The sequence below is a fragment of the Scophthalmus maximus genome, chromosome 11 (assembly GCF_022379125.1).
Source record: "Scophthalmus maximus strain ysfricsl-2021 chromosome 11, ASM2237912v1, whole genome shotgun sequence".
Taxonomy (NCBI): domain Eukaryota; kingdom Metazoa; phylum Chordata; class Actinopteri; order Pleuronectiformes; family Scophthalmidae; genus Scophthalmus; species Scophthalmus maximus.
The window spans coordinates 12,290,367-12,315,634 of NC_061525.1; the positions used below are offsets into that span (position 1 = coordinate 12,290,367).

At 42.9% G+C, this 25,268-nt stretch overlaps 1 protein-coding gene across 2 annotated transcripts in view; it reads left to right on the plus strand.

Annotated features, from left to right (window-relative positions):
• schip1 (schwannomin interacting protein 1) overlaps positions 1 to 25,268 on the plus strand; it is a 171,473-nt gene that overhangs the window by 109,351 nt on the left and 36,854 nt on the right. The window contains exon 1 of one of the 2 annotated variants that reach the window (XM_035622152.2): positions 24,680 to 25,178. The exons of the other annotated variant lie outside the window; for it this stretch is intronic. Within the exon in view, the coding sequence (XP_035478045.1) occupies positions 25,170 to 25,178 (9 nt within the window). The 5' untranslated portion in view covers positions 24,680 to 25,169. Of the gene's footprint in view, positions 1 to 24,679; positions 25,179 to 25,268 lie in introns of those variants that run through there. 2 annotated transcript variants of the gene reach the window in all.

Genomic DNA, 25,268 nt, shown 5'->3' on the forward strand with positions numbered 1-25,268 from the left:
ACGCTTTATCTACCTTGGCTGCCACCAAATTACAGTTTTGTTTGTATGGGCTTCCACTAATATTAAGTGCTAAAAATGTGCTTTTTTTAGCCTCAAAATGTATAATATTTAATACTCACCTACGGTAACCGTTCCACAATTCTTTTTTCCCTCATTGAGCACAGCCCTCAATGTGAATGCAAGACGTTGTAAACACTGCTGTCAGTAACAGTTCCACCTAGTTGTCGCTCTAAGGCCTTACTATTATTGTTGGGTTTTTTGTTCATTGTATATTCTGCTAAGGGCTCGTCTGGACCGAGAAGGTTTCAGTTTTAAAATGCAATTTTAAAATGAGAACATAGTAGTATGGATGTGTCGGTTGGGTTCTTGGTCACCTGCCTGACCAAGGTCCGTCTTCCATTGTTACTCAGTGTGGCCGGACGGCTAACAGCATCCTGGTGCTTCCAAGCTTCCTTGTCATGGATTGTCTTGCATTGAGGTCTTGAGCTTTATCAGCATCTCAATATCCCCTTAATATCAGCTAATAATAATGACATCTAATAACCACTGTATAATTACTTCATCATATAGAGAGGCCTGATGCTGATTGTTTAATCAAAAATGTGTGTGTGTGTGTGAGATGAGAATGTGAATTCCCACACTGATTTTGAATGTGTTCTTCTCACATTTCGTTTCCTTTGTGGGTGTTATCCTTTTCACTCCCTCCTACAGTAGAGGAGTTTAGTGTCTGTGTGTTTCCTCTGTGTTACTGAGGCAGGGGGCGCACTTCCTCCTCAGATGGTGCCACATAAAACCTGGAGCCCAAAGGGAGACAGACAAAGCTATCCTGCCTCCAAGGGCCTTCATGTTTACTTATGTGCACACACGGTGCCATGTGTTTTTGCCAATTGGTCATTACCAACTGTTCTTCCCGTCGGGCCCTGGCAAAATGACCATCCCTCAAAGGTTTAGTCAGGCAGGCATTTCCTCTGAAGTATCACAAACACACACGCGACGAATCTGGTCCAGGTGTTCGTTGTGCACAATTCTGAGTGTGTTTGCATGGGCACATTCTCTAGTCTGCATGCTCTCACCTCCTCCCTGCATCAATCATTGTCCACCCTCTAATGAGGGCGAAAGAACAGACTCATTAAAGCACCTCGTTCTCCCACCAATAAGCTGAGTGAAGGAATATGTGCTAGAGGGAGAGAGAAAAACTCTGAGATAGTGGTAATGAAATAGAGAGAAAGTGAGAGACAGATTAACATAAGGAGTGGATAAAAGGTGTGACGGAGGAAACTGATGGTGACACAGGAACCCAATATACAGCAGAGTTGAAGGTGGAGAGGACGGGCAGAGACGTGAGAGGCTGGAGTGAAAGACGGGCAGAGGAAGGGATGGAGGATTCCTGGAAGTTGATGGACAGAGGATAGTTTCATTTGTGCAGGCCTCCATCATGGCAAATTGAGAAATTGCCCAGATTTCCTCTTTTCATGTGCTCTGTTTCTGATGCGGACCCAATCCGTCTGCCTGGCCAAAACTCAAAAGACCCATATTTACTCCCCTCACTCCTCTCTCGCCAGTTTTCTGGAGTCCACTTCTCTTCTCGCTCTGTGAGTCAGAGGCTTGTTGAGAGCTACTTTAAGCCCCTCTAGCTCAATGTAGGCACGAGGTTTTCATCTGGTTTCTTATAATCCCATCAACCGCATAGTGCCATATTGTCGTACCCGGTTTTCTTATTTGTAACAACAATGTATCATCACATCTGCTTCCTGCACTGTCCCCAATCATATGCTGGAGTGTAAAATAAATATTTTTGCCTTTTTACCGTTATTAGGGATTTTTGCCGTTCGAAGACGTGCAATTGTGTCACATTTGGAGTGGTCTTGTGGTGTTTGTAACGCAGCGGCATTGTGCATCTGTGTGTGTGTGTGGAAGGGGAGTGGATGGGAGGTGAATACACACTCATCTGGATGGATGGCACCAGGCCCAGTATTGCCCAGTGGAAGACAGAAACACTGTGCAGGAGGATTAAACGCTGTTTAAGCCTGTATGTCTGGGTGTGCTGCACTCCATGCTCTTTGTGTGTCTGTGTGTATGATTTTTTTGTGTATCTCTGAATGTTTGCGTGTGGATGTGCAAATGCTGTCTGTGCAGCAATGTCTGCTGCTAGCAGATTAGCAATGAGAATGAAAACAATGGCCAATCTTTGAGACAAGAGAAGCAAAAAAAAAAGAAAGAAGGAAAATGGAGAATGTTAGAGAGAGGGGAAAGAGATACTTGAAAGTGACGACTAGATGAATGGGAGAAGGCTGGTATTTTAAAAAAGAATGAAAAGAAGGTACCTCGCAGCACGGAGTAAGTGAAGTGAGGTTGGGAAAGCTTCGAGGAGATTTTTGAAAATAGGCTGATGTAGCTGAAGAAGCAATGATATTGGCTTGTTGAATGGACGGATGAAAGCGTAAAGGGCTGCAGATTTGGGCTCACTTATCTGTGAGGCAGCAGTCAAAGTGCCTGGGGGTTCCCTCTTGCTTCCCCCCTGTCTCCCTTTCCAGCCCCATACCAAAGGAGCCTGTTAATTCTTTGGGATCCAACATGCTCATCACTGTCACGCATGAACGCACAGATGTCTGCTTCATTCATATATTCACAGTGTGAAGCTGTGATAGATTTGTCCTCACACAGATCGCTCACACACAAACAACACACTCACACACACACATCTAGTGGCCACCATCCATCCAGGCCGTCCCCGGTGTCCAGCAGGTGTCATATCCAGAGGACACTTGGCTCATGTGGAGCCGTTGGCAGTGGACCACGCTGTCCCCATGTCAAACCAACACACATCAGAACTCACACACTCTGCTTTCACGCAAATATACGCTCGCTAATAAACACACAGAGACACACACACACACACACACACACACACACACACAGAAGGTGAAACACGTGCACACATGCACACACACACACCTGCTGGCATGCCTCTGGTTTCTGACAGGCTGACAGAGGGCTGCTGGCTTTACACCCGCACAACTGTGCTACCCACTGGCCTTCAACTCCATCAATCTCAGTAACATAAAACATAAGCATACACACACACACACACACACACACACACACACACAGAAGCCCACTGGCATACTGTGTGTGAGGAGAGGGGAGGAGAGAATTTTCATTCTAGTAGTAAATATCAATTCATGAATTTTATTGTAATTTCCTTTTTTATGACATAATGTGACACCAAGTTATCTAGACATTCACTCTCTTCTGCAGCTGCACAGTTTCAGTTCTCAAACACCGTTGTGTCTGTAATTGTGATTCAGTCAAAGGACAGATTGGGCATATTTTTTTGTAATGAGCTGGGCTGCCTCCCCACCTCTAAATCACGCACCACATCAAAAATTTTACTCGGCACTTTAACTTTCTCGTATAAAGCCAATCAGCGCCTGCCTGTGTTGATGGGATTGAAGCTGGGAACATCTTCTAACTGTCCCAGATCAGAGCAAATCGACGACAGTTATCAGGTAAATTAAAACAACTGATATGAAAGCTTTCAAATCAGACCTGCCCTGCACATTTAACATGTTTCTTCAGAAGAGTAATGTTTTTGGTATTTTCCCCACAGGTTTTGGGAAAAGGTTTAATTCATCATTTGGCCCCTGCGGTACATTGAGTGAATAAATTGCGAGGATTTGGCTCATATAGTTGTTTTTTCCCCACAGTCCCCTTGATGGAGGATTAAGTGAAGAAAACTGAGTCTTTGCTTGACAACAGCATGGCTCTGAATGTGCAGCCAAATCGAAATAGTAGATACTTCATTTACAATTAGCTTTTTCACAGGTTGCTCAACATGTAACAAATAATGAAACTTTTATTGGATGAAGGTAACCACTCCTTTCCACGATGACTGTAGCTCGCAAATATTGGTTTGGGCGAAACAACGCAATGGCTGACAAGAGGCCCGTGTCCGGCTGATAATGGCAATCCAGTCTGAATAGCAGTAGGAAAGCAAGACCAATAACCAGCAGTTATTTGTTTGGTCTGATCATTAGCATCAAGTGTTTACAAAGGAGTGCGTAGCAACTGCATTTTCATATCAGCAGCAAGCTAATGTTGTGGCACCCTCCGGCCACATTCCATATCCTTTTAACAGCACTTGTAAGCTGATATTATGTCTCAGTTAAGCCTAAAACAGCCAGTCTGACAGTGTACAATAAATGTGTGTTGATGAGAATCTAAATGCGTTGCCAGACAATGCCACATGATGTTAATCCTACACTTTAAATGGCTAATCAGAAAAGTAAAATCCCCTTTATCCTCTTTTCCTCCTTTGAAGTCATATTGTGATCCGTGAGCTCTTAAATCCCCTTTTTTCCCCCCATACACGGTTACAATCTCATACTAACCCACATACATGAATGAACACGTAAATATGTGGCAGATGTCCCATCTTGGCAGCTCCCCATGTAGGTTAGAATCAGGTAAGAGCCGTTCTCTAATTATATGCTGTTGCTGTTTGGCTGTTTGGAGAGTGGTCTGTCAGTAGCAGAGGAGGTGGAAGACCTCAGAAGTCAGCTTGGAGGCCATGAAAAGGAAATCCTGCTTAATTTAGTGGAGCAGAAGTCCCTCTCTGCCCACTGTTGTGGTCAGTAGTCTCTGCTATTCTGGGGTTTGGTTGTTGGCGTTGGCTCCTTGGCAGGGGAAGAGTCAGTAAAGCTCTTCACGCAGCGTATTTGATGGACTGTCTGCGAGCAGCTGGTCAAGATGATAGAGAAGAAGGAGAGGGCTGTGACTGATTGTTGAGCAGAAATGAAAGACAATGGGATGCTGCCTTGAAGTACAATAAAAGTAGCATATGGATTTAAACTCCATCCTCAATTATTTTTTTATTATTTCAATAAATCAGCATGGTTTAATGAGCAATATAAGAATGTCAATTGGAAACCAAAGGCATGAAATTCATATACTTCAAAAGATTCACGAGTAGACGATAAAGGAAACAAGAAAACAAAGAGGCTGTAGAGCAGTGATATAATATTAAGTTCAAATGAGGCAATGGTGGAGAAGTGGGGGAAAGATGGATGTGAAGGTTTTACTTAAAAGGGAAATGGAGGATTAAAGAGAGCTGTGGCAAAAAACATGACAACTTAAAAAGTTCATGTCCGTGCTAGACAGAACATATAGTCTAGAAAACATCCAGGTATTTTGGAGGAAATTACACAGTCCAAAAAATGAGAGACAAATAGAAACAGGCAGTTAACTATAATGATAATGTAATGTCATGGCCTTGGACAGATGATCTCATATTATATTCAAAATATGATACAAATGCTTTTTTTTTTTTCAAAAGTTGTTACACTTGCAAAAGTTTGAGTAAGGCTGACAGATTATTCTAACATGTCTTGATATCACCGTACCTGCTTCTCTTCGGCTTCTCTTTTCATACAGATCTATCACTGCAAATCAATAGATGGAGCAGGGTGTGGTTACAGAAAGCAGATGAGAACTAGAAAAACAGCTGCGGGTCTGTGGCTCCTATCAATTCATATTGAAGGTGAATACCAGTGCCTCTGTGGCCCCCTCTTATCCATCCCCGTGTTTGTCTCTTCTTCCTCTCTCCCTGTCTTCATTTCCTCCCTCACTTCACTCGCTCTGTCCTCCCCTTCCTTCTGTCTGACTGGGGTTTTTCTCTTTTGCAGCCTTCTGCCTCATCTGTTTCTCTGCTCTGACACTCCTCACCTCGCTGCATTCATCCCCGCTCACTCACCTATTCCTCCTCCATTCTCCTTCTTCCTCTGTTCACTTCTCCCTTCTGCCTGCCCTCCTTCCCACCTATGAATTCTCTCTGTTCCTTCTTTTTTTTTTACTCTCATGGGTTGTGTGAGGAATAGTCCATGACCCTCCTATCTCCCTCCAATACCTCGAGCCTTCCTCTCTCTCCCCGCTGGGTGTGAGGGATTGTGTACATTCGGTAGCAGAGCTATCTCCAAATAGCCCATAAATCACTGAGGCTTGGCATGGCGGGGAGAGACGGCCAGCCAGGGCAGAACTATTAACACAGCAGGACCATACTCATCGTCGTGCCCCTTTCTTTCTTTCTCAGCTTCTCTGTTCGTCACACCGACTCACCCAGGTTTTGTCCTCACGCCGCGCTCCTCTGTCTCACATCAGCAGTTATTCTCCCTCTAAGATTAAACCAAAAGCTTAACTTTGAGCATATGTGATGAGTATGAAATGTTCACATTAATCAGCTAACATTATTACATCATCGTCGGGGGTGAAGACTGCAAGCAAACCTGTGAAAATTGCAATTCAATATTTTGTCTCCTCCTCTCCTCATGTGGTGGTAGTACCATGCTTCCATTTTGTTTCCCTTCTGCCTTTTCTTTTTCTATTGTTTAATGCCGTCTCAACTTCCTGCAATTAGAAAGTCCATGTAGTTAGACTTTAAAATATCCTTTTGTGAATCAAAGGCTCTAAGACTCCCCGAGACCTCCCGTGCTCTGCTTGTGACAAAACAAAGCAAGAAATCCCCTGAATATCTGAGAAATTATACCAATATTTCTCGTACATTACATTTTATATTTTTCTATCAGATAACAATAAATGACGAGTTAATTGACGAGAGAAAAATGATTTTAAACATATTGAAGTGACAAGTGCTTAGGAGAAAAGTAGGTGGACCAAAAGTAATTGGAAAAAAACTCCTGCACACTCACTTGCAGTTATATATTTATTTGAAACTGTTCTGTACTAGACCTTTTGCCCGATGAAGATCTAGCACCGAAACTTCGCAAATAAATAAATCACTGCGAGTAGTAATGTGCGGGAGTTTTTTTCAATTATTTCAGGTTAATTGACAACAAAAATAATGATTAGTTACAATCTTATTTCAAAATTGATAGTAATATGTATAAAAAATTTCTGCTTACACGTTCCCATTTTTGATTGCATGTCAAGAAATGGCGCTCCGCTCCGAGCCACTCAGTAAGACGAGTCTCACTGCAAGGAAACCAACATGTTGCACTCCAGCTGAGCTCCAGTCAGCCAGCAGATGGATTATACTCCATCACTGTGATGCATGGCATTCATTTACTGGTTTGCAATGTGTTCTGTATTCACTCATTGGTATTCATTGCTCCTAAATGCCTCTCTATATGATGGCCATTTTATTAGGCTACAACGCTTACGTGGGGTTCTCCCCGCCTAGCTAATCCCTGTGTGGGTGGAGGACAGGGAGCCATAATGCCAGGCTATTATTGAGCTGTAATCCCTCATCCTCCCTCCACTTTCCACATTAAGACGGGAGAGAGGCAAATAAATTAATGGGGCCATACGCCTCGTATGAACAAGATCATTTCAACAGGTGCACCTGACAATCGCACACCCTCTGTCTTTGAGTCGCTGTTATTCGTCTGTTTTATCTCTCCTTTAGTACTTCTCCAGAAACCTTTGAGCAAGAAACCTGCCGCTGTGGCACAAAACTCTACAACTCCCAACTGTTCCAATGGTTCCAGTTGATGACCCATGAAAGAAAAAGGAAACTGAGGAAAGAACCATTAACAGCAATCCCCATTCTTTTTATTTCCTCAGCCCTTGAAACAGATGCTCTGCCTGTCAGCCCGGGACAGACACACACATACATTGGTCTGGATGTGTCGGTGGCATCCAAATTCATATTCATACAAATGTGTGCGTTTCATCTTAAATCATGGTCTGAACCCCCTGACACTGCTGCCAGCCCATCTGTTAATACAATACATATTCATATACATTCACACAATGTACTGTACATGCCTCCTTTTGTTCTCTCTGTCCTCCGCTTTTATCTTCCCTCTATCTTTTACTTCACACTTGTAAATGCACAACCATATTAAAACTCTTGCATCTTGTCATGGGAATTCGATGGAAATGGGAACCGAGATTACTCATATTGTTTAATTTCCCTCGGGTCCACTGTTTTAGAAGAGCCCAGAAGCATATGATCGCCTGATTGTTGCATTTTTTTATGTATATATATATATATATAGACCAACATGCATTTGTTTGTGTTCTTATGTTTCTTTAATTTTAGATGGATGGGTGGATGAATGACTTTGTCAAACTGTCTTGATCGTCTCTGTCTGTCAGTTTGTGTGGAAATCTTAAGTGTGCAGCTTTATATCTGCTGTTTGACCGACAGGTCAGGTGGTTTTTGGCGACCTCTCCCTGTGTGCTGAACCTGCAAGCTCATGCCTTTCAGCCACCTGTGTCTTCCCGTGCAGCTCGTGTCCCATTGGACTGGAATGACTGATATGTCAGGCAGTTTGCTGCCATTGAGGTTCCATCCCTGTGGTCCAAGGAAGACTGATTTGCCAGGCAGTTCCAGAAGACAGCTTTTTTTTGCACTCTGCTGGGCCTCCTGTGAACAGTTGAGCATACTTTCTGGAGGGCTGTATGTCAAATTTCCCAATAAGGATGATAAATGCTGTGTATTCTCTCTGTTTTCGCTCTTCTTTATATACCATTTTCGTTCGACTCCCTTCTGTATTGTTTTGATTTCTCTCTCGTGTTCCTATCTCCCTAGTCATCTCAGTCTCTGAATCTCTTATTAGTTTTTGACTGAAGGCCCTGACATGGCAGAGTTATGATTTAATTCAGACATAGTTGCTAGTTGTCAAAGAAACTTATCCAGATACATGGACACACACAGGGACCTTTTGTATTTCATCAGCGTGTGTTTGTGTAAGAGAGAGAGGGAGCTTGCTTGCCATGCTACATACATACATACTGTACATGCATCTTTCAGCATGCACATGCACGATGAATGAATGTGCATGGGTAATTGGATGTTAATGAGTACTTCTCTTTTTTTCACCCTTCATTTCGTCATCTAATACACCAGTCTAAAACACCAAGTTCCTGTAACACCAAGGACATTCATCTCTCCCATTCAAGTAAATACAAGTACCCATTCAAGTGAACTTTTGGTCCCCAATGTAGAAGGAGTAATACTAGACCAATAGTGGAGGGGTTTTTTGGCAGCAATTGAGAGCAAACACACTAATACACATATATACATATATATAGTCACACACTCTCCATCTGAATCTGAACTATTTGCCTCCTACGCCATTCTCATAGCACTGCATAAGAAATGCAAATAGTTATTTAATTATTAGTTAATTATTTCACAGCCTTATCTCGCATATACTTGTGTACACACAAAGAGACACACACCTACACACATATGTAGAGGGACTGACTGAGAACCATCCTTCACATGTTCCTCAATGTGTGTGTGTGTGTGTGTGTGTGTGTGTGTGTGTGTGTGTGTGTGTGTGTGTGTGTGTGTGTGTGTGTGTGTGTGTGTGTGTGTGTGTGTGTGTGTGTGTGTGTGTGTGTGTGTGTGTGTGTGTGTGTGTGTGTGTGTGTGTGTTTTACATGTCACATTGCTTAGGCTCAATTTAACTAGCAGCTGCCCAGTACATGTCAACCTGCTCTCTCTCTCTCTCTCCACAACCCTGACTAGAGATGACCTACACACACGCACATACACACACGCACGCACGCACAGCACCTTTTCTAAAATATCCTCCAGACAGTGGGTGTTAGCCAGAAGCAGTTTAAGTGAAATTAATGAGCTCTTATGCTGAGTGCACCACACAGACGCACACATTGCAGCCCACAGGGAAGACTAGACTAACACACAGAGATGGAAACTGCTCAATCACTATGGTTACACAGATGGGCCCCAGAGAGAGGCTGGACAGCACTGAGGCAAATGAGACACACACACACACACACACACTGTCACATGTTTACTCTGACCCTACTTTTGGATGTTTTATGAAAATTTTTATTAATTTATATCTTATTTTATTTTACTATGAAAATCATAGATATTTCTGTGATTTGTCTGATGTCTTTGTTTCATTTATATTCTGACTTGAGCTTTCTTCTCTTTCATGTTTCTGTCTCTATGTATTTAATTGAACCTTTAGGCCAAACAGAATAAGCCCTATGGCAACACAGAAGGCACAAACTCTTTTCTCTTCACTCTATAAAGTTTCATTGTCCCTTTTTTCATCAGGGAATTGTAGTAGAGATAGCATTAAAGTGAACTATACCGTCTCTATGTGCTCCATATCCACTAGGACAGGGCAGAGAATATTTCACTTTGAGGAAAAGGGATTTGGGCCAGGGGAAGGTGGTTTAGGACTCTTCTCTCTTCTTTCACATACAGTATTACATTGTGGGGTTAAATCACATCACAGACTATAACTCCTCTCTCTTGAATTTTTCTCTTCTTCTCCATCCCTGCATTCTGATCTCCTATCGCTCCTTCTGTCCCCAGCCAATCCCTGAGGGGACGTACGTTGTCATCCCTCCCATCTCTGAGGGCTCCGCACCCTGACAACTAAGCAGCCTGTTGTCCCCTGGGGGCCGAGGGTGCTTCGGGAACAAGAGGAGCGATACATATAGGCCCGGGGAGTGAAATGGGAGATGGGAAAGGGTCTGGCTGTGGAATGGCCAAAATGGAAGTTCAAAATGGAGCACGAGCATGGCGTGCTTGAGCACGTGTATCTGCGTGTGACGTGCACGCAAATAAACAGAAGCGCTGTTTACACTTGGCCAATGTAGTGAGATCCTGCTGTGTGTGTGAGCTGAGGTCACGCAGCATGTGTGAGCTCTCAGTGAGCCACTGCTTCAGACACATGGCTGACTAATCTTAGCATGGAGACAAGACTGAAATACTAGCCACTGTGTATTGGGCTGCAGCTACTCCTGTCTGCACTGGGACTGAGCCAGACACACACATAGAGAGATACTTGATATATACAGTGTGCTGCATAGATTTTAAGTGGTTTACTGCGATTCTTTTCACCAACTCTGTTGTACTCATCTATTCACTTCTTCTCTATAGTTATTTATTCTTCCCTTATTCAGTGAGTTCCTATATTTATACGTCTACAAATCCATTAATTTTCCCTCACATTTACTTGTGAATACATTTATCACCATTGTCCCCATATGAGAGCTGGGTAATAAATCAATACAATATTTATATTGTTATATAAGATCAAATATAGTCTGGGTCTGGTTATGGGTCAAAATGGGTGGCAGATTTACAGGACACTTTAAAATAAACATCTCTTAGTAAGGTGTTGGCCTCAGAAACAGCATGAGAATTCTTTGGTATTGATTCTAAAAGTCTCTGGACTCTGCTGGAGAGAATAAATGAACAATTACTCATTCATATGTAAAGAGAGATGGGGTGTTCACCACCTCTAAAGGCAAAGGTGTTCCAGATGTGGTGAAAAGTCCGCTGTCGGAGAGAGGAGCGAGATGTGAGCGCTAGATTGTTTTGTGACATATTGATGCCGAGGTAATTTGAAAAATTCTTAAGTTTTTATCGAGGATATTCTTACATTTGACTTTGTCAATATTTCTCAGTACTTTATATCTTTGGGGTATAAGATTGCATATACTGTTGATGGAACATTTTATCTTTATCAGCGACCACTCCCATGAATCTGCCAGTCCCTACGTCTTTTCCTCTCATCACCTCTCATTGCAAATAACCTTTTTTATTGCTTATATCGTCATATAGCCCCCGTGCCATCAATTTTTCCCTCCCTATGTTTGCAGTACGGTAGAGGTTGGATGGCAATGACAGAGCCCGTGCAGCAGATCAAATGAGTCTGTCTAGCTGTGACCAGACCGGGGGAAGCGGCGGCCTTGTCGTCAGTGTGTGACATCTAGAACGGCTGGAGCTGCCAGACAAAGCCAGTCAAGTGCAAAACTAATCTACCTATCCATTTTTCCCGAGAGCAGCAGAGGCAGACGGAGGTGGTATGATTGGGCTCAGTGCTATAACGATTGCCACTATTTTTTTTTGTTTCTCACAGTTAGGGAGGCCAGATTTCACAGCCCATTTTTACAGCTCTAAGTTGGTTTAGATTGCACAGACATGCTTCTAATTTGAATGAAAAACAGGTCCTGTGTAGGTAGGTGTGCGTGTATATGGGGTTGAAAGCGTGGCTGCATTTTATGAGCAATAAGCTGTTTGTGATCCTCTGTGGATGCATAGATAATGCATGTCTTAGTCAGCAAACTATATTATAAAGCCACACTCGGGGTAATTGAAAGGGGGCGAGACAGAAGAATAGAGGCGAAAGATAAAGCTGTATTGGGAATAACATACATCGATGATACCATCAAAATCTCACACATCATGTCACTATCCAGTGTGGATATGAGTTTACTCTTTCTGGATGATAAAAATGTGACACGCAAGGGAATAAAACTTCCAACTTTATGATATCTTTGCATTACATTAGCATCTTTTCTTTTACTTCACTTTGCCCTTCTGGCCAAAGCACCCAGGTAGTTAAAATGTTAATGAGCTGGATCAGCTTAATAATGTCACCAGAGCCTGGCTCATCAATCATGGCGCCATATGGAATACCATAATGTCAATGTGAATACAGACTCATTACACACAAAGAGTCCATATGCCTCTCACTCTGTACATTAAAACATTCTTAGGTCCTTTAGTGACACATTGATACAAGACCTATATTAAACTGGAGGCAAAGACTGCTGTACCAAAATATAGATCTATTTACAACCCTTGAAGTAAAAAGCTCTTCTCCATTCCACTAGCTAGAAGGGAGTTTCATCAGGAGGCCTAAATGCAGGAGAAGTGGGGTAAATTGTACCGTTAATTCATAAATCAAGTCAACAAGTCAGGAAAATAAACAATGTGAGGCTAGACTGCACAAAAAATGTCAAGTATAGAGTTATGCCTGTTAAGATGCTATTACAAAATACTTCAAATTATGAATAAACCACAATCAAGCAAACCAATTCCAATCAGATCTAAACTGTTCTACACTCAAATTTGCCCTTTTCACAGCAAGCTAAAGTGAACCACACAATAAAGCATGTCTGCACGATGGCTACTCTTCCCTCAGTCTCCCGGTAATACAACAAAACACCCCACAAGAAAAATAAAACAGACAACGGCCGATTCAAGTGACTAGTTTATAGCACTCTTAAATCGTATGAGTCAGGGGAAAACAGTGGTTAACTCCCCTAGTAGGGTCTTAAAACTAAAAGAAACAGAAACCCATTTATGTACAAATGGAAACTTGACAAAAAATAAAAATAAAAACCATGACCATGACCATATTGTATTAAAGGGACTAAACCCTGATTTAAAAACTCTCTGTGCTGCTTGTACATAACTCTGAGTTGTGGTCCCTCACCAAACTTTAAAAGGTTCATTCTTTATTTATTCTTTGTTGTGAAGAACATTGAACATTTCTCAACTGCCAGAAATGTTGCTTTTACTAAGGACTCGATACTCTAGGAACCAGCGGATCCTCCCACTTCACATTTTTTTACTGTAATAGATGATTTTACCCATGCGACCTATTACTGCCACAACATGCATGGAAGCGCAAAGAAGTGCTCATCTTCTGTAGTCTCTGGAAACCCTGGAAACATACGCACAAACATACAGTAACATTTCATTTGGTTGCAACAGTTTGAGCAAATTAAGCCTGTTGACCTGAGGTCAGCCGTTCACTCGCCGGTTATGTTCCCAGTCTAATCACAGTCCGGTGAAAATGCATAGTCACAATTTCTCACTGCTGTAAATCAGTTAGTCACACACTAATCTTTCCCAAGAGCACCAATGATCCAAATATAATGCTGAGGTTTTCCTACTTACCTGCTATCGTTTGTTTACTTGTTAGTTTTTATCTTCCAATCCCATTTCCTTTTTTCTCAGGGTGTGATCAGATCAGATTGAGATTACTCGGATGAATTCCTGCCCCGGGAGAGTGTATGTAAGACAAACAACTTAGTCAACTAATTGTGTGTGTGTTTTACTTAGAGCACGAATAGACAACTTTTTGTCTTAAACTTGTCATTATGATGTTAAAACTGATTGCACAGCGTAATGGCGATAATAAAACGCTTCTCTTGGTCCCCTATAAGCCTTGCTTTCACCATGTCATTCTCTCGGCCACGGAGATGCGGGTTTGGCACAAATTCACGACTTGCTTTTGTTTCTCCCGTTGACGGAGGAACAAAAGCAAGTCGTTAATTCGTAATAAGTCATTAAAGCAAAGAAGGAGAGTGATAGAAAAAGATGGTCATTCACTCTAAGGTCCTGCGTCCTTACCGGTGTCTTGCTACTGCAGCGTCTTTATGACCGTGACCAAACTGTGATACCACCTGTAACCACTAGGGGCACGAGAGTTGTCTGTTGTCTCTAACTCTATTGTGTATGTGTGCAGTTTTGCCTGCGTTTGTGTGACCCTTGTATCCAATACAGCATGCGGCGGGCCTCACCAATTCCTAATTAGTGTGTGATCGATAGCTGGTTGTTGTGATGCCGTGCATGGGGAGACATGTCGGAGCAGGGGAACAATGACATTTCAGTGGACAGGGATTACTCAGTTGACCTTATTGTTGTGATTAGAATTCAGCCTCAGCTCCCTGAGAGATGACCTCACCTTGTTCACACTGCGCCAGGATGCTGGAAGTTGTTCAAAACTCATTCCTCTCCTCCTGCGCTCCCCCAACCCACCTGCACTCTTTCCCCCACCACAGGTTCAACAGGTGCATAAAGCAATATTTGGCAGCTCCTAGTGAATTTTATTCCCTACTTTTCGTTTTTCATGTGTCCTTCTGGCAGAAGGAGTATTGGACAAACAAAAGTCTCTGTTTTTTTAAAGAGAGCATCATAGCTAAGCAAAGATGAAGGCATGGTGTTGTTTTGAGGCCATATTTAAATATCTGTGGATTATTCATTGACCTCCTGGACAAACGTTGAGTTTTTTAAATGCTGGGGGGCTTGGAGGTATTTTTTTTCATCAGAAATTACAGTAGTGGATATCTGAAAAACATCAGTTTATAGTGTGATTTTTACATTAAGAACTGCCTTTAAACTCCCACACAATAAACTGAGAGTTAAAAGACATGCACTGTATGTGTGTTGTCTCCGTAGCCCCTGAATTAAAAAGCATATTGCCAAAATGCAGCACCATTATACATGATGATCCTCTGTGGTTACTTTGACTAAACTATGCACAAGTGACACCAGGCTGCTGTTAAAATAAAAACATTCGTGCTTATTATTTACTTTCACTTTTATTTCTATCGTTTTATTTTACTACAGATTTAGTAACTGAGCATGTGGCAATTGTGTGGCTCACTGTATTGCGTGAAAACACAATGACCAAATTTTCAATGATAAATTCAACTTAAAGCCAAACCATCAGCCTTTGGCTGCATAATTGTTTTGCCATCTGTTTGCATCTCATCTCAGTGAACCTGGAGAAAACAGAACGCTCATCTACTCTTCTCTAATGGCGAGCCATGTTCGTTCACATCCACATTTAGAGCAAATGATGGTGACACTTTACGATACACTCCACAGTAATAAATCAGTACCAATGAAATAGTTACTGGTTCCTACTGGTGCTTAAATGTAGTTACAGTTACCCAAATAGTAAACAGGTTTCCAGACAAAAAAAGACGTTGCAAATGTGTATTTCCATCCACTAGTGTTGTTGGTTCACCATGATCATTTGTGCTATACAGGCCTTTAACAGCATTTGCTTTAAGTGGGATGAGGAAAGTTTCCGTTCTTTATCAGTCCACTCAGATGTCATGTTTTTGTCTGCTGCAATTTTTCATCACCATTGAAGCAGACATTTCAAGTAGGTAAGTGCTTCTTGTACATCCTGATTCAGCCACTAAGTCTGTTTTCAGTGTATCGTTGTATGATTTTTCTTTTAAACAAACTGTTGGACCTCAAACAAGAGTACATTTTTTTTTAAAGTGTTCAATCTTTCTGTGTATTCATATTTCAGTTTGAGCTGAAATTAATAAGTGGATGGAAACTCTCTTTGCTTTAAACCACGTTGGATTCAAGTAATGTGTCTGGATGAGAGTGTCCACCTTCCCAAATCCTTGGATACAACCAGGACATGCTAACAAGGCAAGCCACACATGCAAGGCTTGTTTGCGTATGCTCACTCCATTTCCTCTGATGGCATGTCCATTCCCACTGGAACATGGATAAGTCTCTGAAGGATATAGCTGTTGAATGGTTGTGTAGGGTTGTCATCATCGTCACTGGAGAATCATTGGGTGACTGGAACACGCATATCTGGGACATGGCCCAGTAACTGGAGGGGTAAACTATAGAACCCCGGCAGCAATTGAGGATGGAGGATTTTGGATTTAGTCGCAGCAATTTGGCTCCACTGGAGGGGAGGGATTCAGTTGGTGGTGGGAGAAATGCAAACCTGTCACACCTGTTTGAGGTTCACTCTGGTTATCAGAGTATTTTTCCAACTCAGAGCACACAACCAGTCTGCATGCCACTGTGCACGGGAGAGGAGAGGAGAGGAGAGGAGAGGGTTAGATGGCACCAGGGGAGCATTTTGGGCATAAGAATTCCTCTGTAGCCTCCCACTGCTGCCAGCTTAGTGATAACATGCATGAGTAGACCTTGGGTGAAAGAAGATGGAAGGATGAGCCGAGAGGGAGGATGGGAAGAGCAGGGCAAAATTGACAGATTAAAAGGAGCAACGAGGTCTGAAAGCTTCCCACTTCCTCCCTTCCCTCTGTTCTTCACAGGGGGGGCGGGTTTTGCTAAGGACGTTAGTGGTCATTAAAATTGCAGCATGTTTACATAAAATGAACCTTGCCTTGGGCAATCCGATAGTCGGGTGGTCAGGGTGCATACCACATGGGTAAAAATGCCCTCACCAGTGAGCCCCTGGTTTGACTCCTGGGCGACCGGTTCATTTGTCATGTGCCATTCCTCGTCTCTCTCCCCACATTCCCGCTCTGTTTTCACTGTCCCTATCCAATAAAGGCCCGAAAAATAACTTAGATAACAAACAGCCCCTTGTGCCGTCTTTACCTCAGGGTTGGGAAACCTTTTTCCTATCAAGGGCCTTTTCCATTTTTATAACATCCTTCACTGGTCATAGTAAATTATTGAGCACATAAACCACACTAACCTCTCGCATGCAATGACTGGAGCTGCTTCTCTTTCATGAGGCGTCAGAGGCGATGTCAGATGGAAGTGTTGGTGATGATGATGATAATACTCTTATCCAAACCACCTTGCTCAAACAAATGCTCACCTTTAATAGTACCATGCATGACATGCAAAGATAGTAATCCCACCCTTGTATTAAACTCTGCAGTAATCACATGCACAAAAATGGCAATCTGGGTAGTATTTTATTATGTCTGTTGTTTCATCGCAGGCCACGGAGGAAAACTGGGAATTTCTTGGTGTCCTTCAGTGTTTTTAAAACATCTTGTGCCATATCATGAACTTGTTCTGCGACAGTTCCTCGAGACAGACTGATTCAAAGGAAAAATCTTCACTTTTTTCAGTTGTAGCAGCTTATCACATGCACAAATTGTCCTTCTGAATGAGGTTTCAGCTTCTTAGCTACTTGCTCACCCACCCCAAAACTTGCCTGTGAAGAACATTACCGAGTCTTGTGAAAGCACAAACACACGTACATGTACGCTGTTTAACCTATCAGCAACTATATTGATGTGCTACTCTGTACTCTGTACTTGCGCTTTTGAATGATTCGACACACTTAATTGACAGGTCCATTTGCTGTTCTATTATTTTTGTTAGGGCAGTTTTGTCACAATGACAAATATTTCACCTCTGCTTATTCAAATAGGCTCTGATTGTTTGTTTCGCCAGTCCACCTGCCATTGTTAACAAGGCCGAGCTGCAATGATTTAGCCAATGCCGGTGGGTCTGATATTTACCGTGGTCTCCTCAGAATGGTTCTATTAAAAAAATGACAGATATAATTACAGCAACCAAACCATTGTTTCATACAAACTCTGGCAGTCTATTCACTGGTTCTCCCATTATCCAGGCTCTGTGGTCATGGATTAGCTGTAATCATCGCTGTATAATCCACATGAAAAAGAAGGCTATTATGATTTAAACTGCAATAATCTGATCTCGTTTCCTACACTGTCTCCCCAATTACTCCACCGTTTAGCTAATCTCTGCATGCGTCTCTCATCTACACCGAAATGAGCAGTGTGAAAATGCTGCAATAAAATTATCAATGAAGTTTTCAACACTTACAGACATAGTTCTGGTATTAGACTGAAGGATGTTGGCATGTGCCCTTAAAACTGAGCCTTCACCTTGAGGAGGACTGCAATTATTTACTTTCGAAATAACATCCTGTTAAAGATGGAGGATTTTCAGGTTGAAGAAGTGGAATATTTGGCCATATTGTCCTGGACAGCAAAACCTTTTGTAGGAGAATTTATTGTATATTTTTAAAATACACTATTAAGCTGGGGTTGATTATTTTGATTTGCATGCTCTTAGGAACTAAGAAAACCCTTAGATTGGCCATCAACTGAAACGATACAAACTACACTGATATTCACAAAGAAAAATGCAAAAAATGTCAGAAAAAAACAATAAACTTAAACTATATTATTAAACTTCTACCAATTGAACATAATCCAGAAAACTCATATCAGCGTTCTGTCTGGTGTCAGGGATGTCATGTCTTTTGGCCTCCAGAGACGGCAACGCTCCAACCATGGCACAACACAATATGGCTGAACAGTCAGATTGCTGCTGAGCGGCACTCGCCATCTCTGCTGATGATGAATTATGAGGCCACATCTGACTGTGATGCAGTTGTATCTCACCTGGCAGTCCGGGAAGGATCAATAATTGATCTAGACAGTCTGCCACCACCTGCCTGTGTCTCTCAGGGTTCACCTGCACACATGTTTTACAAGAAAACACTGAACCCCCCCCCCCTTAACGTAATGATCTATACACAATCAACTTAGTATAAATTGGGTTTGTCACATCACGGCTGGCCGGATTGCGTTTAACCCTGACAACTCTTTGGTGACCAGGCTGGTGACAAGGCTGCCTCTGAGGTCAAACTATACAACCTTGTGATCTGTGGTACAGTAGGATCTTTTCACAAGATGTGCGAGTGTAGGAAAGGTATTTACTGCAAAATTGGAGAAAAGTGTCATTTTTATCCAACCCCTTCCCAGTCTTTTTTTTTCTATCTCATTCAGTGCTTCCTGGTTTAATTTGCTCCTTAAATCGCGTCCTACTGCCTTGCTCCCTCTCAGTCTCTGGATGTCTAGTTGTTTATGAGAAAAGGTGGAGAACAGCAGGTGCGAGACCCGCACAAAACACCAGAGAAGTCATCCAATTTGGTGTGGGCAGTAAATTGGATGGACGTCTGTGCACTGCATGGTGCGGAGCTGGCTACCAGGCAGGGTGGATGCATATCATTTTGCCTGGCTGTACCGCTGACAGGGCAAAGAAACTGCCATGGAGGCAAGCCAGGCGGGCAGCAGAGAGAGAAAGAGTGAGAGGGTCTGGGGATTGGGACCTGACACACTCTCAGACTCTCCGTCTCTACATCTGACTCTTTAACCGCCGGATGTTTTCTGCCACGTTGCAGAAAGAGCAAAAGGGCAAGGTAATAAGGTGCAGGGAAACATAAAGAGGAGTGAGAGGTGGAGAGGGAAAAAAAACATCTGACCTAATCTTCACCCAGTATGTGAGAGATGTGAGGTTTTTTTTAAAGTGTTGAAAATCTGGACATGACCATTATATTAACCTTTAGGTGCCTTCCTGTTGATTCATGAAAATGGTTTTCAGTCCTGGACCTGAGTCTCTCCTCAGCCCCACAGGACGCCTCTCCAGACTGGGCTAATTGAACAGATTACAAACCATCCCTTCTTTCCCACTAATTAACATTAGTGTGCCATGGTCTAAATGGGTCTGAGGTAGGTCCCGGCCCTCCACTCATGCAGGCGATTAAGATCTCATGCCACAGCGGGGTCTCTGGTCATAACTTCATTTACTACTTGGCTGACTTTTTCCAACTCTGCTGGTTTCAGTCCCCCAGGGAGTTGGGGCCTGAATTTAGATTTCCTGCAGCATAGAGATCGTTGATTGAATTTAACATTTGGGTTTACATTTTTTCTTACAGATTTCTCAGGTCCCAGCAGTTGCAGAAACGCTTCTGCTTTTCTGTTATGTGCAATTTAAGTGTGCAGATGTATCCAGACCATATTGGTTTAGATTAATCAAGTTTGTCATCAGGATCATCCTCATAATTCCTAACAATCAAACTAAAACTATCATTTTCATTAGCACAAGCATGGCTGTAATGGCTCTGATTTCTTTAGTGATTGTCAACATTACCATGAGTAACATGTTTATCTTCCACAGCGTCTTCATCACTGTAATTACCTTCCTCCTCCCCTTCAGTTATACTATTGCCTTCTCCTTCATCACATTTATTGCTATTTGTTTTCCCCCATCTCTTTCTTTATGGTTATTGCCATATGTGCATATTCTGATCTTTTCTCTAATTGGTAGTTTGGGTTTGAGGCTTCATGATGCATGCTGATGTGCGAGAAATGCTGTCTACCACTGAATTCAGCCGCTATAAACCAAGGTAGATTAAATAAATTTGGTAAGTCTGAGTCTGTCCTCGTGGGGTGACAAGCTGTACACTGCACAAACTTACTGCAGACTGGAAGCAGACATGCTTCCCATTCAAATGAATCTAGTAGCGTTGAGTGCTTGTAAAAAGCTTGGACAAGATGTTGCTCTGACAATTCATTTCACACTTCATTAGCAAGTGAACTTGTTGGCCGGATTTACAGTATAGAAGGTAAAATCAATATATTACAGCCAGGTATTAGTGGTGCAATCCAATACAGACGCTGAAGGTTCAACAGATTATGTAAACACAATTACGAAAACATGATAAAGAGATTCATTGTTATGCATCATGAGCACATATCAATCACAAATGTACATATAAATGCATGTTTTTACACACGTTTGCATTTATAGTTGCCTGGGAAATGAAGAACACACAGAAATCCACTCTCACACACACACACACACACACACACACACACACACACACACACACACACACACACACACACACACACACACACACACACACACACACACACACACACACACACACACACACACACACTCACGCACTCCTCTTTGTTCCCCCTGTTCAATCACCCAGAGATCTGAATAGAGTAAATCATCATTGTGTTTAGGATGGCCAATCTCAATGGTTTGGCCCCCCATTCTATTTCAAATGGCGGGTCATTCAGCCAGTTAAGGCTTCAACCTTTATTGTGGCCATCTGACATCTCTATTCATCATCACTCAGTCTGCATCCTGTTGCTGATGCTGCTGAGATTTGCCAACTTATTTCATGCTATCTCCAGCTTAAAAAACGTGTAGTGTAGTAGGTCATTGGGAAACTATTGCAAAACTGCTTTATAGTAATATTGAATCTTAAATGATTTGATGAGACAAAGACATTCTTGTTTTTCCAGAAAATGTACTGTATCTGTGTTTTGCAATTGCAATGACATGGTCCATCATACAGTAGGTGCCAAGGCGCCATAATTCAGCCTCAGAAGTAATATTGTCATTCAATTACATGATGTTTTAATAATGTTCTCATAGTAACTTACTGAATTTGTGATGTGGAGTGACTGTGGGCTACTTACATTTAACCAGACCAATAACAATTCAATAACAAGATTTATTTCATGACAGGCAGGACTGTGTCTTCTTCATGTGAAAAAGACATGACATGGTGAGAGACCTGGGTGTTGAGTCTACTGAGTGGCCTCTGGTGGCCTCGTGTTTCTCATAACATGGCAGGACATTTCTCATCTGCAGGTCTCTGGCCTTGTACCACAGTGAAGTTTGTGACGCTTCATTTTCTGTCCTCTGGTTTGGCCCGAGTCTTATTTCAAGGTTAGCTCTTCCCCTAAGTCACTGAAGAGGGAGAGGGGGAGACAAGGAGAATTCTCCAAGGTCACTTTCGGTGAGTTTCTGACAAGGCAGAGACAGTTTCAATTTCTCACCGACTGTCAGGAGCTTGCTGTTTTTTAAACCCTTGTGAGACAGATTTAAGCGGAGGAAGATGTTCCCTGACTTTTCGGTATTATCCGAGGAGCATTCCTTTCTCCGGCCTTATCGCTCTGTCAGTAATGGGCCTTCAGTGATTCCTGCCAGATAGCTGTTGTGGATGGACCGTTAGGCAGTCAGATAGAGCAATGCTTTCCCAGATACTGTAGATCTAGACATGGATGGGTTTTTTTTCAACGTTTCCATCCCTTGTCTACCGGTAAATCCGACAGACAGACACTGCACCTCTGACTTCTTAGTGGAGTGGAAGAAAAAAACAAAAAGTGCGGAGTGATGATGCGAAGTGCCTTAAGTGTTTCATGGTGAACTTTCTATGACCACCTCCTCAATCAAAAAGTACAGTAAAAGTCATGTTCTTCTCCACGATGTGATGAAGGCAGAGGGCTTTGATGTGACAGATCATGGACATCTTCATCTGAACCTCCTGACTCTAGGCTTGTCAGTGCTTTTATTGTTCTGAGGAACAACACATTGAGGGGAAGGATGCCATGTCCAAACTGTCTTAGAGGCTTTGACACTAAAGGGAAAACTGGAGACTTCAAAGAATTGTGTGTGCGCGTGTTATCGTGCAAGCATGACCTAAACAATAACGACCTCCTGTTGTTAATAAAGTTAAGGTTAATTGTCTGATGAGCATATGGACTTATATTCCTCACATTCTCTCAAAGATAAAAACAGCCAACGGTGGCTTATCCTCCTTAAAGACATTCAGTTAACTGCAGCTACTTCGCAATGACCGATTAATGTTTGGGGGATTGGGGGAGGCAAAGGCAGAAGGGAGGAGTGGAAGGACAGATAAGAGAGTTGAAAGCAGCAGTGGGGAATGGAGTGGTGGCAATAAGCTGGACTCCTGCTGTCTCTTCTTTAGGGAGATCCCCAGTAGTGTTGTCCCAACTGCAGTGTGGGGCGAGACTCAGCCAGGGGTCTGCGAAGTACTGCTCTGCTATTACATGGATGAATCCCTTTGTGCCGCCATTATACATTAAACGCACCATATCTGAAGACAGCTCCCATCCCTCAAACAACTACAAAGCTAGGCTCCGCCCAGCCAGCCGTGCAGGGCAGAGAAAAAAAGTTGTGACTCTGTGAGATTTCCCAACGACGTCACAGGAGCAAAAGACTGTGCTTTTGTAACTCCAGATGTTTAGCCTGTACCACTCAAGAGACGCAGATCCAATTCCAAATCATAGCACTTGGTCAACAAATGCTTTGTCGTACCTTTTACTGCCTCTGTGATCAAATCGGTTCATCACTGACATTTAACTTGATCTCTATTTTGGAGGATGTAAATTAGCAGCTGCTGCAATAGGAAACATAATGCATCATGAAGAAACCATGCTGTGTCGGTACTAACCCCTCTTCAGTTTTCACACTGCATTTTTTTTTTTCGTCTGACCAGCTGCACAAAAACTCTATGTTCCCTAAAAACTATCATTGATGATGGTGAGAAAAGCAGCCAATTGTTACATTTGAGAAGCTGGAACAAGCTAAGGGTATAAAGCATATCTGCCTGCGAACTGACTAACTGATCAATAAACAGATAGTTTGACCACTACTGTAATTCAAAACAGAAGGGTTGATGATTGCCATTTTGACTGGAGACATGTATTTAGTGCTTGTTTTGCACTGGGTTGCATTAGATGTGTCGTACTCAGCGAGGGTGAACCTGACACTAGCTATGAGAGAGGAAGTATGTCGGGTCGGTCGTGTGAAGAGCTTCTAATGGCGCAGAGATTGTTGGAGAGATTGTGAGCTCTTTTTTGCACTTCAATTTGGGAATTGAAAATTCTCTGTTCATCTGATATGGAGGTCTCCAAGCAATATGTAATAGTTCACGTGAAGGTGTTTAGGATTAGGGGAAAACTGAACAGATTTCCACAAAATCCGGTAGAAGGATGGTCCACGGGCCAAGAGAGAACCCATTTGACTTTGGCGCGTATCCAGGAGTTTTTCATTTAATCACTTTCCTTACCATTGCAAGATGTTTACCAATTTCCCAGTGAACACTCCTTGGATTTTCATGAAGAAAAACAATCAGGCATCTATGGGTGTGTGACTTTGGTGCAGCTTGATTGGATTTAAGGGGACTGTTGGGCCTCAGAGCACCACATATAACTGATTGTGCTTAACCGTGTTTGCGCATGTTTTTGGCGTGAAACAGTTGAATCCACCCATGTGAGACACAACCTCGACACAAACGGAGCATTATATCTCAGAGGATGGATTCACTGCATGGGTGATGCAGTTGCAGTACAGGTGTAACAGTAACAGGTAATCCCGGAGCCAGGTGGAAATGCAACCTTTACATTTTAACAACAGAATGGCTCCGAGGGTTGTTATTGTGGAGAAGGGGCCAACTATTCTAAATTGAGAGCATTAGAAGTGTGTTTAATAATTTACCTACATAGTTTCCCCTCTCTCTCTCTCTCTCTCTCTCTCTCTCTGTCTCTCTCTCTCTCTCTCTCTCTCTCTCTGTCTCTCTCTCTCTCTCTCTTTCTCTCTGTCTCTCTCTCTCTCTCTCTCTCTCTCTCTGTCTCTCTCTCTCTCTCTCTCTCTCTCTGTCTCCCTTTGGCAAGGTCAGTGGGTGCAGAAGGTTGGGCTTTAGTTGTGTTGTGTCGTCGTCACTTTGTCCTCGCAGCTGCAGCCTGCGTCAGGGGGAGAGCCGCCACTTACACGAGACCTGCGCCAGCCAGGCAGCGGCAGCGGCAGCAGCAGCAGCAGCAGCAGCGTGCTTGGTTTGCTCTTTTACCGAGAGCCTAGTTCTTTTTCCAGCTGACGTGGGAGCGAGGGCACAGGCTGAACTGTTGGTGCTCCGCGTGCAGGGGAGGAGCGCAGAGAAGCGGCGCTTTGACCCACGGGGATTTTAAGCCCTCCGCGTTATTTCTTCATTTCTTTTTTTTTTTATTGTATTTCTTCTGTCGGGACTCCAGCCCCCGAGGCTGGCCCCTCTGTGGACGGACTCCTCCGTGGAGCGATGAGTGCGCCGAATTATCCACCGGCTCTCTGTCATTTCCCCGGCGAAGCCAGCCCGACCACCACCCGTCCTTAGAATAAAAAGAAAGCTGCTGTGGAGCAAGTCGGCACCGTTGTCCAACAGCCGGGATTTACACTTTACTATGTCTTGAGACGCGGAGCGGCAGCTACACGGATGATGGCAGTGAGTATATATAGGCTCGGTGGGGGGCTACTTTTAGCTCGTCTCCAGGGGCCGGTTCTGTTCACGCAGAGCCGGTGACTTTGATTCTGA